We start from the raw sequence: 14,518 nt of genomic DNA, 5'->3' as shown, positions 1-14,518 counted from the left end.
GTAAATACAAAACAAAACATATAAAAGCCTATTCTTTTGCTACCTTGGTACTTACAACTGGGAAACAGAAGATTAGAAGGACTGGAAAATAGATCCTCTCATAGCTGAGAGAGCACAGAACAGACAAAGACCCAAGACCAAGAAACACCCACAAATTCCCTCCCTTAAGCTTTTAAAAAAATCCGGTTTCCTGATTGGTCCTCTGGTCAGGTGTTTGGTTACCCCTTTGCAGGTGAAATAGACATTAACCCTTAGCTATCTGTTTATGACAGATCCAGGTTAGCTTTTCTGGCCTTGCTAAGCTGACCTATGCAAAAGGTGACCGCTGTACTCAAAAACTTGACATCTTAGCATCTATTTCTCAGCTTGTACACTAGTGTATAAGGTGCAAAGTTTTCATTGGTGTCTTCATTTGGAATGTTATGCCCACAGAAGAATAAATAGAAGCAAATGGAAAGAGCATACACATTTACCCATGTGTAAAACTTCAATGTGTAAACAGTGCAAAGCATCAGTTCTGAATTGATTTTGTATTAGTTGCTGTCATGTCATAAAGGTAAGGTATATTTAAGAGAGTTGTATTGTTTCCCTGGCTTTGTACATTATATTGAATGCTTCTTCAAAATAGCGTTGCTTCTTATTTTGTCTCCGAAGCTCAAAGATTAAAAACAAGGCAAGAAGTTAGTTGCAGGATGTCTTTTTTTTTTTTCCTTTAATGGGAGTCACAGTGGCATGTCGGCTAAGGAGAAAATAATATTTTGTATATTCTGTGATCCTTCAGGACTGATGGGGAAAGAATTAGTAATGTATCTATATATCTGGTAAAAATATCACAGTGACTTCATGCTCACATTTCTGTAACCATCACCTCATCAGCTCCAGATACTTATACAGGAAACAAATCTGAATGCTCCTCTAGTGTTCTATACTTAGGCTGGTCACCCAGCATAAGTCTGGTCCGTAAATACCTGGTTTTACTTGGAAGTCCTTATTTTAAAGTTTCCCTCTTAAGAGTTTGTTGAGAATATGCCCTCAGCGTGTCGCCAACATGCCTATTCCAGGGCAGCTTGCCCCTGAGGGTTTCCATTAGGTGCTCTATTAAGCAAAAAAACAAATACAAAGAAAAGCTACGCTGGTGGGTGAAATCTCAATGAGAATTGGCTTACTAAATATTGCCATAATGACCCTGAACTGACAAAGAGTGTATCAAATGATTGTTCTTAGCTGTCAGTCATCACAATATACATCAGCATAGTTTGATCTGTCTCCAAACTTCCCTCCTCTCAATAGGGTTCTTAAATTAAGCTTCTTTTTTTCTGATAATCTTTCTGAATTGACTGTATCATGTGGACCCGAATCACTTCTGAGTTCTTCATAGTACAGAGAAGGATAAAAAAAAAAACGCTGGTGAATCAACATAAATAAGTAAATGTCCTCTGGGTAGAACAGTGCAATGCTTGTGGTTCCGAAGTGTAGATAAACCTGGATGTTGCGTGCTTCATTTTCATATAGATGAACCTGGGTGTCATATCCTTCATTTTACAGTAATGAAATAAAGTAAGTAGGTATCTAATAAAAAAAGGTATGCGTTACTAAGAATAAATACATAGAATAATAGCAATGATAACTCGAGCCTTTTTAGTTATTCGGTTATTTTTCAGGTTTTAAAAGATATGCCCATCACTGGTCTGGGCACATGTGCAAATGTAAGCAATACAAAGTTAGAATAAAAACTGTAAATTCAAGTCAGAAATGGACAAACCCTATTAGGTTATATGTCTCTGCCTCTAGAAGCACAGTAGAGAATGTATCAGTCTATGCTTTACTTGACCTTTAGCCAGTAGGCAAGAACTTGTCTAGATGGTGGGGCAGTTTTGGTTAGAAGTTGGATCCAAGAGGTTACAAACATTCTTGCCATATGCACACAGTCTTTCCTACCAGGACAGGCAAATCACTTATTTATAATTGTATTACTGTCCTTTTCAGCATGAGTGCTGATGAATTTTTTTGGTTCAGGATATAATCCAGGCATGCGGCAGCAGAGGATAAATGCAAGCTGTCATTCCTTCTGTGGTCGCTAGATTCACTTTCTCGACCTGCTGCTTGACTCTCTTTGCCTTCTAATATTGCATTTGAATTGGTAGTAAAACAGCAGCCTTTCTTTCAGATACAGATGGTGATGCTCCATGTACAGATTCAGAAAGTACTCTTTCAGCTGCTTTAATGGAAATGAGGAACATCGAAGGCTTAAACTATTTGGTACTAGTCACAGAAAGCAACCAAGATCAAGAAAACAGAGATTCAAATGAGCTGGGTGAAATCTGATTCCTTCAGTCAGAGGAAAGAAGAGAAGACACCACGTGCAGATGAAGAAATAAGCAAAGGAAAATACCTTGTACTCTGCCATACTTTCAGCAGTCCTGAAGGTGTGAACTATGCCTCTGATAATGATGAGTGATCTGATAGGTTTATTTTCAGGTTAAGTACCAAGCAAGCATGTGTCTCTTGTCAAAATTAGAGATGTCATCTGAGGTTTTATTTTAAAAACTGTAACGACTAAAAATACTGGAAAACATTGCAAAGGAATTAATTATATATAACAGAATAGTAACCCAGTGACATGGGAGTTCTTTGATCAAGAATTACTGAATTTTAAGGCCCCTTGGGTATTTCATATGAACTAGGTTAATTGGACTTGTAATCAGATGAGAAGTTATTTTAAAATGAAATTTTGGCACACATGCAATCATGCTCGAAAGAGATCAATGATGTGCTATTTCATATATTACAGGAGTGGCCATCTGCGGTTTATGAGCAGCCACATGTGGCTCTTTTACAGTTAAAGTGTAGCTTGTGGAACCCCCCATAGCCCCCATTCTCTGCCTACCAGACTGGGGAAGGGGAGCTTGGGGCTTCTCCTCTGCAGCAAAGTGGTGGGACTAGGGTCTTCTGCCCAGTGGAGAGGGGGTCCTAATGGCTTCAGCACTGTGGGAGGGGCCTTCAAGGGCTCCAGCAAGAGCAGGGTAGAAGCCCATAGCCCCACCACTCTGCCGCAGGGCAGAAGCCCTGAGCCATGGAAGGTGCGCCTGGCTCCTGAACGTCTGAAGTTTATTGCATGCAGCTCAGAGGGTCGGTAAGTTTGGCCGCCCTGATATATTATAAAGCTGGTTCTCACTGGCTTCTGGCAACAATGTTGCCTGAAATTTGGCCCACATTTAGATTTGTGTAAAAAGAAGCTTTTGCAAAATATAAGAAAAATTTCATTGTTTTTATGACTTCATTTTTTTGAAATTCCCCAGTTGAAACAGCTGCAATCAGCGATCAGCCCACAGGCTGCACATCATTGAGTATAGCTTATTTTACTTCTTAATTTAAAAGAAAAGACTTTGGAACCATTAAGTTGTGCAATAGCTTTTCTGTGCATCTATCTAATCCTGTTTTTGTTACCTTTGTCCTCCATCCTCCTTTTGTTTGTTACAATTAGTGTGTTTTATTTCATGTCCAGTTGTAAGCTCTGCAGGGTAGAGGCTGTCTCTTATAATGTATTTGTACTATCAATAGGACCAGTGGGGCTATGCAGGGAATGGGACAATGCAGGGGTACAACAGATCAGGTTAACAGACTCTGATGCAAGACCTTAGATTAGAAGATGTCAATATCCTCTTCTGTATTTGGAAATCAAACCAAACTGTTTGACAAGTTTTCCAAATGGAATATACTGACTAAAAAGCATGGATAGTCAGTTGGGACCATAATTATAATTGAACGAGTTAGACAGAGTTATTAAATGGCATCTCTTGCATTATTTATCAATTAGCTGTTACAATATCCTGTGTTCATGCACATATGTTTAGTTATAAAGGACACAGGAGAGAAATAAAGAAAACATGGTATATGGGCAGAGTTATTTTGAAACAAAGAGCCAAGTCCTCAGCTAGTGTGTAACTCCATTGAAGTCTGGCCCAAAATGTTTGTTAAATAAGTCGAACGAGGTGTTAAAATTCTGGGCTTCTAAGAGATTATTACAAAATAAATACAGAAAATCTGTTTTTAAAGTACATGTCAAAGCTCCTATAAATGATTGTTAAGAGTAGATGATTACAACTAAACTTGAAAGTCTGACCTGGTGATACTGACAAAAAACTAAAGCTTCTAGCTTTTTTTCCAGATTACGTTCACTGGATAAGAAAAGTGTATATGTTTGCTTCCTCTTAATATGTTGGCTGATGAGCATTTATATACATTGCTTTCATTTGGATAACCTTGAAATAATAAGTAATAGAATCTTTACATTAGGATTCTAAAGTGAAGACAGCGAATCCCCCACCCTGAGTCCTGCCAACACATATGGGTAACTTAACACCCAGAAATAACTCCCTTTCATTCAATAGCATTACTCAAATGCAGCAAGGGCCTGCTTGAGCCAAAGCTCATTGAAATCGATGGAAAAGATCTCCCATTGACTTCAGTGGGTTTTTCTTCAGGCCCAAAGTTATTCAGAAATATGGCTTTCATAGGATTTGGGGGCTTGGTTTGGAGGAGCAGGGCTTGATCCTGCTGGTGGTGCAGGACCCTGAAAGTGGTACCACTGCACAGATGGGATCCTCAGGAGCATGCAGCATGGTGTGGTGGCCCTATTACTGAGGATCCCTAGTTGCCTCTAATGTGGAGAGCTATGCTCACTTGATCACCCCACAACCTGCTCTGCAGGAGTGCTCAGAGGACAGATGGGGTGTGGCAAGAGGTAGAATCAGGACATGGAACCACAGCCCCTGTAGGCACTGTGATCCAGGAGGTAGTAGCTACTCCCCACCCACCATCCAAAATCAAGTTTCCCTGTGCTTACTGGCTGCAAGTGTACGGGTCAACCATGCCGACAGGGAACTGGAGGAACCCAGCAGTTGCACCACGAGCACCACGGCCCCAAGCCCAGGCAGCTGTGCTGGAGAAGTGTGTCTGAAGGTTGGCCAACCCATGGTGTGTCTATCTTAGCCAGATGGAGAGGTGACCCCAGACACAATCCCCCTTGCTGCACTGTTTTGAATCCATGTGCCTCTGTGGCATGGGCATCAGTGCACAATGGGGCCCTGTCTACTGCTGTATGGGCAGATCCTTGTGTGCGGGTTGTCATTGGATTGCATGCTGCTCTGCTGGCTGCTCATCCCACTCCCACGGGGGTCCACTTGCTTGGTGATACCCTAGGACCTATGCGGCAGCAGGATTAATCCCCTAGCAAGAAGTGACAAGAAGTTATGCTGCATGGCCTTGAGCAAGTCACTTCACTTCTCTTTCCCTCACTTCCCCCATCTGTAAAATGTGAATAATAAAACTGAACTATTTCACAATGATGTTATGAGGTTTTATTCCTTAATATTTATACAGGGCTTTGAACACGTGAAGTGTTACAGAAATGCAAATCAATAGGAGGCATAGGGAGTTTGTATAGTGCACATTTTCAGTAGAGTAAAGCAAAAATTCTGAGAAGAGGTGCAGAAGAATGGATTTTCTTTGAATGAAGCTGGAAAGAAAGATCTATAATCAATAATCCATGGTTCTGCGTGTCCTAGCAGATGAAAATGTCTTCTCAGTGCCATTTTCCCCAACCGTATAGTGCGCTGCTTCAAATCTAGCTAATGTCTGTCGGTACTGAAAATCACTGCTGCTGGATGACTGATTAGTGGCCTACGCAAATTAAATTGGTGGTTCAATCCCGTTCGTACAGCATAGTTATCCACATTACAAAGACACTATAGACCGCTTTGGTGACAATCATCAAAGGGGCAAAGAGAATAATTTATTTTCTTCACTTTAGAGCCACATGCCTGGCTTGTTATCTGGATGCGGAGGAAACTGCCACTGCCTGTGCTGTACTTATCTCTGAACTGTACCACCTCCAGCTGTGAGAGAGTAAGACAAAAATGGAGTAGAAACCTTGACCCTAAATTTATTGGGTTTTGAGGCTAGAAGTCAAAACTTCAAAGTAAGTTTAAGTGTGTTAATGAGCTTTTAAGCGAATGATGATATTTTTGAAGAAGGAAAAAAAATCTTTCATGGCACATATGAGAAGCTTGTTATCTAAATTCGAGAGGAACTGGAATAGCCATTATGTATATGCTGTAGTGGTACAAGAGGTTCAGTCTCCAAGCACAAATCACTGTTTATCTTGACCTCCTCTGGTTAAGACACTCCAGTGTGCTTGGCATAAAATGCAATAGTATCTGTAGATATTGTTATGAAAGTATTAAACAATAAAATTTAAATGACATAATTCCTAACTCCTAAAGAAGGATACACTAATTTGAATCAGTCCAAGATAATGGATTATTCTGCTGACAACATAGATCTCTGTTTTCCTCTATTTCCTGTGGATATTTAGGGTGCAGGTGTGGGTGTGTTCTGGGACAGCACCACATAACTAGCCAGCTCTCAGCAGACCACCAGCAAATGCTCTGTGGACTGCCACAGGCCGAAAGACCAGTTCAGGGAACCAGTGATTCTCTGGGTCTTTCCATCTGTAACCACTCTCAAGATTCTATAGAACATGAAATAAATGCTTTAAATGACCAGAAATACAAGGATCTGATTGGGTGACAAAGAGGTAAGACCCTATTCTGCAACTCATAATGCTGTGAGTAATCCTTACATCAGTAATCCCCTGGATTTCAATAGGCTCACTCGTATGATTAAGGTTTATCTGTGTGAGTAAGGATCGGAGGGTTGGGTCCTCAGCGATTTAAAATTAGAGCTAAGGCAAACTAGCTATCACAAACTTTGAAGAGTGGACTTAAACAGACAGAGAAAAGGACTTTTAAAGGTGATCTGCAAGTGGAAAATATAAGTGTTTGCCTTTTGTTGCTTCTTTACAATGCATAAAGAAGAACTTTACATAAAAGAGTTTTGGTGTTTATTTTGGTTTATTTTTTACATTAGAAATTTACATCTTGTGTACTCAGGAAAACACTATGATAACTGGTAAAATTATGACATCAGAAGAGACAACAAACAAAGTGAGCAATTGAAAGGAGTAGAGGGTTTTTAGCTGGACTGGTTAAAACTCTTTGGTATTGTTAGAAGTTATTTAACTTCAGTGACTAGTGAGCATTACAGATAAAGGATGCAGCAGTTGTACTTCCTCCTGCCTCACATATCCTGACCATCCTGCCAGGCACCAGCGTGAGAGATTGGGGAGTTGATGCTCCTTGGTGAATCCTCTCAGCCCCATGGTCTCTTAACTAACAAATAAAATATTTGCTTGTGAGGATCACAAGATGCTTCAAAACATGAGTATTAGCACTATTTCTCCTGATTGGGAAAATGAGGCACAAAGGTTAAGAGACTAAGTAAAGGTCACAGGCAAAGCCCCCTTGGTCCCTCAGGTGAAATTCTAGACCCACTGTATTCAATAGGACTTTTGCCCTTGACTTCAGTGGGGACAGGATTCCACCCTCTCTCCCCCATTCCCCTGCTTCAACCATTTGCCATACTGATTCCTCTCTTATATTGCCACATATCCCCAGACAGCATATAGCTCTGCTGAAGTCAATGGAGCAATGCCAAGTTCCACTAACTGAAAACTAGCCCATTTTAAACTACACTGTGCAGGACAGGCAAACTTCCCTCCATTCCACACAAAACTTCTCTCACCTCAGTTCTATCACACTGTAAAAGACAGTAGTTATATAAGATAATATGTGGCTGTGTTTATAATGGAACCCGTTAGCTGCTGTATATCACTTTGGCGTGTGTGCGGTGGGCGGATTTTTCTAACTATTACAGTTCTATTTACAATGACAGCTGGCACGACTACCTGACATTGTATTTTAATGCTAATAAATAACCAGAACCCTGAGCTTCAAAGCCAAGTGATGATGCCACAATAATGTCATTATTCCCAGTGACATGACTGATTTTACAATGAAAAATAAGGCATTTTACAATGCGTTAACTATGGTTTTCTATTAAACGGGGTGAGTGGGGGATGTGTGGGGGGGAGGGAAAGCAGATTGTTGACACACTTGTTGTTTTCTCTTACCCTTCTTATCAACAATTGGTTTGGGCCAAATTTTCAAAACAAGGTGGTACATATTGTGCACATGCGTACTTCACTCACATATACAGATATTCAATGTGTGTGTACACTGAGTTTGAGCAGGTGCCCATTTAAGTCAATGGACATTTTGCCATTGGCTGAATGGAAAGACGGTCAAGCCCACAATGCTTGATTGGCCACAAGCCTCAGCAAAATACCTGATCTGTGCATGTGCTCATTGGCTATTTTCATGCCTAGGTTAGGAGCCAACAATCACATGTGCAGAATGGCATAGACCTAATTCTGATAGTCTGACCCTCCACTTTTACAAGCTGTTGGAGCCTAAAAATGTCCAAGGAATTTTTGACCCAGACCTTCATGGGTATTTAGGCATCTAACTCCTGGGCACCTATCTTTAGATCCTAGGGCGTTGTTTGTATTCCATCAGGTTTAATGCTAACAGAAAGGTGAGATAAGATTGTGTTCTAGCTTGTTCATGCCGCCATGCTCAAGGGGTGTTAGTTTAATAAAATATAATGCTGAACAGATCTATAGGTGATGATCCTGCATCAGCCTGTGCAGAACTGCGACTTGATGGCCAGTAGGTGTGCAAACAATTCCTCTTGTCTTTGCATACCTGGAGGCAGCTGCTGGTAATAGACAAAGAAAAGAGTAAAGCTACCACCTGCTCAGCAAGAGACACTTGTCTTTCTTAGTGGGGCTGCTGCCTCCACTCTTGGCCAGTGCAGAATTTGGCCTATAACTGTGAAAGATTAGTACCAGTATCAAAGATGGAGAGGAAAAGGTACATTTCAAAGTAAATATACACCATTTTTTCAGGTTATCATCAGCTAAAGCCTGCTCTCAGTGACACTGCTATGAATTTGAAATTACTTCATGGATGTCCAGTTATTTCAGATTTATGTTGGAGTCAATGATAGCAGAATTTGGCCCTAAAATATTTAAACGACTCAATGTCTGTGTATTACTAGCCATCCTATGGTTCAAAGAAAGGCTTTCCACTTCCCTTTTTGGGTTGCTCCTAATTTTTTCAAGTTTTTCAGCCTCTGGGCCGAAATTTCTCATGCTTGCGCCATCCCAGGGGTGAATTTTTGAGGTAAGGGGAGTGTAACCAAAATTCCTTCAGCCCTCTTGGAGTAACTGTTATGTTATACAATTAAAACACATCGTTTGAGGAACTATATGGACACAACTTGAGAGGGCAACAGCAAAGTGATCGGGACAGGGCTAGTGTCTATGTTCTGTGTTTGTACTGTGCCTAGCTCAGAGGAGCCATAGTCTATGACTAGGTCTCCTAGGCCAGTGACAGTCAGATCTCAGTGGTTCAGGAGCCAAATTAGTGATAAACATTATCCAAAAGAGCCACAGTAGTGTGACTTCATTGTTTCCTTTACTATAGAGCTACTCATATTTAAAAGGTATGATGGGGAAATATTTAGTTATTTATATACACCTCTACCCTGATATAACGTGATCCAATACAACACAAATTCAGATATAACGTGGTAAAGCAGCACTCAAGGGGGGATGGGGCTGCGCACTCCAGTGGATCAAAGCAAGTTTGATATAATGCGGTTTCACCTATATGCAGTAAGATTTTTTGGGTCCCGAGGACAGCGTTATATTGAGGTAGAGGTGTATATATAATTCTCACACCAAATAAGTTAATAACTTAGTGCAAGTTGATAACTTAATTGGTTGATAACATAGTAAAAGCATCCTGATTGGTTAATAACTTTGATTGGGTAATTATCAAATCACACAGTGTTTTACTATCATGTGTTGCAAAGAGCCGCAGGAGATACATTAAAGAGCCACTTGCAGCTTACAAGTGGCAGTCTGAGCGTCACTGTCATCGGTGACACGGGAATACAAATAAATTATAAAAAAAATAAAAAGTAGCAGCACTGGGACAGAGTGCATACTTCTGGTGATGTGAAGAAGGAAGTGTGTATGCTGCTGTGTTTTTGAGGCACAAGAAACAAAAAAAATTGCAATAGATAAAATGGCTTTGCTAAAACTGGATTTTATTTCATCAGGCTCTGACTGAAGTCAGAAATTGGTGAGTAACACACTGAGGGCTATGGAAACTTGAGTTACAAGTACTTGCGTATGTTTTAAAAACTTTAAAACTGATGGTCTGGAAACATCAACTTCAAAGCAAAAATAATTAAACGGCCTAGGTAATAAATCCTGAAGGAAGACACATGCGCATGCTCCCAGTACAGTACACCGTTAGCATTTTCTTATCAGAATTAGTTTTCAGACACCCTCTGCCTTGACTCTCTATGCTCTCACTGAAATGGAGGTCATGGCCAGTGACAACTGGAAGCTGTTCTTGGCGTCTCTCTTGCCTTTTTAGGTTATGAGGGTCTCTGTGTGTTTAGGATAATATGATTGACGGCTCCACTCCGGCCCCAATTAGCACCCTATAATTTATTAGCTTCTGCTTTCAGATTATGCGTTAACTTCACAAATATTTCAACCACGGAAACAGCAGCTATCAAGTGTCTCTTGCCTGATCCAGCTCACTGGGGCTGCAGTTAAATACAGGGAGAGAGCTGTGCAGGTCTGTCAAGCAAGAATAATCATTTGTGTCTGACTCGGATGGGCACAGCTCTTTAGGGCTTCACTGGTGGAAAAAGAGAGATGTTCCACTGGATTAGGAGTCAGCTCATGTTGTGGCGGGTGGGCTGCAGGGGTGGAATTCAACCTGTTGGCTCTTTTGAAGAACGTTTGTGTTTTTCTAACTCTCCAGTGTTTCAGTTACATGCAAACAGCAACTATGAAAATGATAATGTCCCCACTACTTTCATTCCTTTGCCCTAACTGCAGAACTGTACGGCAAATGTGAAAAATACCACAAAGGAAACAGGTAAATGATTCAGAAAACAGGGCCCCATCAGGGGACGTGGTACAAAGACCCACAAAAGGGCATCTAGCTATCTGGGTATTTATCCTGTGCTTCTCACTACAGGATATGAGCAACTGAGAACCTGGGTGTTTCTTTTAGAATTTAAGTATGTTGAGGCCATAAATGCGCTAAAGCAAAGGAAGGCACAGACATCAATGTGAGAGAGCAACGGCTCCCATTGAGCCAGCCACTGCTGGGTATGGCAGTAGAGGACTAGACAACACAGGATTTAGGCCATTTTGATCAATACTATGCTCAAACTCTATTGGGCCACGTGCATGTTTGTGGTGGATACACCAATATCCCCTTCACTTTCTCCTGTAGGGTCCTGGTGTGGATATGAGAGATGCAGCATGCTGCAGCCAGATTAGGCGGGAGCACTCCCAGTGGCATGCTAGGCCTTTATGGATTTGCCCTGTACCTGCTAGAGTTATAACTCAGGAGCTGTATGCTTTGTGTGTGTTATTCAGATAGGCTGTGGGTCGCACTGAGAGCAAGAGATGGCTACTTTTCCAGATATTTGAATTAACCCCAAATATAATAGAGATGGTACAAGCAGTTAAATCCTCCCAATTTTGGATATGTTCTGGCCTAGGAGGTTTAAGTAAAGCCTATTATTGCGCAGGAACCAAGGATACAACTTGGATCCTGAGACACATCGCATCGGATTCATGACCATTGCTAGGACATACATTTCTGCCCACTCTCCTGCCCCTTCATCTTGCCCTGAAAAACAATCCACTATCTAAGAGACTGCTTCTCCCGCCAATCAACTACACCCACAAACAGCCAGTTCCTCTCCCTCTCTAGCAGCAACTGCTCCTCTGGGTGACAGGCCACAGCCACTGGCCAGGACACCACAGCCCTCCAGAGGGGCTGGTTTGCTTCCTTGCAGTGCAAAAGGACATGTTAATTAGAGACTTGCCAGAAAGATGCATTAGAGAAGCAAGTAAAGGGTCCCTGGTGTGTCCAAAAACACCCACTGCATCTCAGTTCCTTCCAGACAAGGACCAATCTAAACCCATGTTAGAACTCATCATGGATTCTAAATAGAACTTTAAAGTGAAAGTGAGAGTGGAGAGCAGCTCCTCCCAACCTAAGGTCTGGATGGAGCAGATAAGATTCCCCAGAGACAAGCCACACAGACTTCACGTGAGGGGCAGAGGGATTATTCAGAATCTACTTCACTTGCCTCCCCACCCCTGGGGTTTATATGAATAATCCACTAGGAAACAAGGGTCTTTATGGTAATACACACTCAATGTTAGGATAAATCCAAATGCAAGGGTAGTTGTGTGTGAACATCGTTGTCTGCTTTGTTTTCAGACCCACCACTGTTGGAGACAGCTCCCAGGAGCCCCTTTTAAAATTCCACCACCAAAACCAAAGCAGAGATTGGTGCAATTTTCCAGTCTTAAATGCAGTTCTCCCCCTCTCCAGATTCTGCTCAAGTATCCCTGCCAGGGAAAAGTGTTAAGGCTGGAGCTTGTAAAAATATTCCTGAAGAGCAATTTTTTTTTGCCTTTGGCATGAACCAGGTTGTGTCAAATGTCCACAATTTTCATAAGAAAAGAGAAAAGGAAAAGTCCTTATTGAAGATACTCAGCGTATTAACCCTCAAACCCTTAAAAATTACATACACTGAATCCTGTTTTTTCTCACATTATACTCAGTATAAACTATTTGCAGGAAACAGTTTAAGTGAATTTAACTTGTGTTTCCTTTCTGGAAATCTCTGTGAACAGGCTGTGATTTTAATTAGTTTATTGGTTATGCTCAGTTGTTCTGCAACCAGAACTGCAAACACCCTCGTTCACAAAATGATCGCTGTGATTATTCTCTTCATGCCACTGTACTGGACACTTGTGGGTCTGTTCACTTATTGGGTGACCTATGCTTTATTAAGCAGGAAGTGAGGGTGACCATATTTACAGATTACCTGCAAACGTTCATACTTGTTCAATGAATTTGGTGTGCAAACAGTAGTAAAACAGATTAAAAATGGCCATGAGAGAAATTATTTCTGTAGCACCGAGGGATCCACTGTGCTAGGCACTGTATAAACACATCATAAAAAGATAGTTTCTTCTCAGATCTTACAGTCTAAGGCCCTAGTCCTGCATGTGTTTAAGTTTATGTACTGCAAGTAGTCCCCTTGAGGTCAACGAACACCACACTGTGTATAAAGTTAAGCATGTCTTTTTTGCAGGATCAGGGTTTATCTCAATTTAGACTGTAATCTCTTTGGGGAAGTAGTTGTGGTGGGTTTTTTTTAAACTTTATGTTTGCATAGTACCTAGCACAAAGTGGGCCCCATTCTGATGTGGGGCCCATAGGTGCCACCACTGTACCAACAATAAATAAGAACAGGAGCATTTTCAGTACAAATACTCATATCAATACTTACAGATTCTGTATTTGTGCAAACCTTATTGCAAATAAACTTTCGGTCCCCTGAATTAAAGTTCACGGATCACTGTTGTGAACGCCACTGAAGTGAATGGCTGGGTTTTACTTGCAAGCATATTCACAAATACATTTTGGCTGAATTCACCCAGCCCTGCTCACTATGAGCCTCAGGGGGTGTGTGGGGGAGGATAGGGGATGGGGGAGAGCATAAACATTCCCAATGAAGCGCACTTCATACTAGAGCTGGTTGAAATTTTTTGAATTTTCAGAATTTCAAAAAAGCAGCATTTTTGGACAAAATCCTACCCCCTGTACCTCCCAAACTATCACTTTTTGACTAACTCTTCTTAATATGTGTTTTTTCTAAGAGCTGCTGCCTCTTTCCTATGTAGGATCCTGCGAATATTTTGGTTCAATAAATATAAATAAATATATTCCAGTCTGCCTTTCTGCAGCCAGTCTGGGTCTGGGTTTACTGTAGTCTAAGAGGAAAATTCTTGTGGGTGCCCTGGGTTAAAATAATCATAGTGCACCATCTTCTGCAAAGCACTAAGTGAAGATAGTCCTTAAATAACGTGTTTCTCGAATCAATTTTCAGCCAGTGGTTATATACAGTGCTTTCCTTAATTCTCATTACTAAGATTTCCATGCCCCTCCATAAATCTAGCTACCTTTTAGCCAATGTTGAAGGGAAATCCAGAAGAAGCATGATCCAACTCTCAGTGTCCCTGATCCAGCATGACGAAGTTTTAGTTGACACTGATGTGACTGTATAAGCGTTTTGAATTACAAAACTAATAGGAACTGCTGGGTTTTACAATCCCCTCTTTTCTGAGCTTTTTGTTGCAGAATGACACTTTGCTTATTTTATATTAGTTCATCATACAAGGAGACTGCAACCTACAACATATAGTGGCTAAGCACTATTGTATCCCCTTATCTTCTGTATTTGTCACACTTCCTTTCAAAATTCGTGTAAGAAGATATTTTGCACCATCAAGATATCTGTTTAGCTTTAATACAAAGTAACTAAAATGGGTCGCTTTGTCCATGTTACAGGTGTTTTTTTCCCTGTTTTACCCTAAAGTTTCCAGTTTGTGACATTACCCTATTTGTTTAGCTTTAATCCTTCACAAACACACATG

The 14,518-nt window shown here is 41.0% G+C and overlaps 1 protein-coding gene across 1 annotated transcript in view; it reads left to right on the top strand.

Moving 5' to 3' along the window:
• Nucleotides 1–5,323, top strand: part of ROS1 (ROS proto-oncogene 1, receptor tyrosine kinase) — a 105,761-nt gene extending 100,438 nt beyond the window's left edge. Inside the window, 2 exon segments of the mRNA XM_075064567.1 lie at nucleotides 2,168–2,315; nucleotides 2,317–5,323. Coding sequence (XP_074920668.1) covers nucleotides 2,168–2,315; nucleotides 2,317–2,458 — 290 coding nt within the window. The 3' untranslated portion in view covers nucleotides 2,459–5,323.
• Nucleotides 5,324–14,518: the final 9,195 nt, after the last annotated feature.

The sequence above is a fragment of the Chelonoidis abingdonii genome, chromosome 3, assembly GCF_003597395.2.
Source record: "Chelonoidis abingdonii isolate Lonesome George chromosome 3, CheloAbing_2.0, whole genome shotgun sequence".
NCBI classification, from domain to species: Eukaryota; Metazoa; Chordata; order Testudines; family Testudinidae; genus Chelonoidis; species Chelonoidis abingdonii.
The sequence above is the reverse complement of the archived record's forward strand: the minus strand, read 5'-3'. Positions and strand labels throughout refer to the sequence as shown.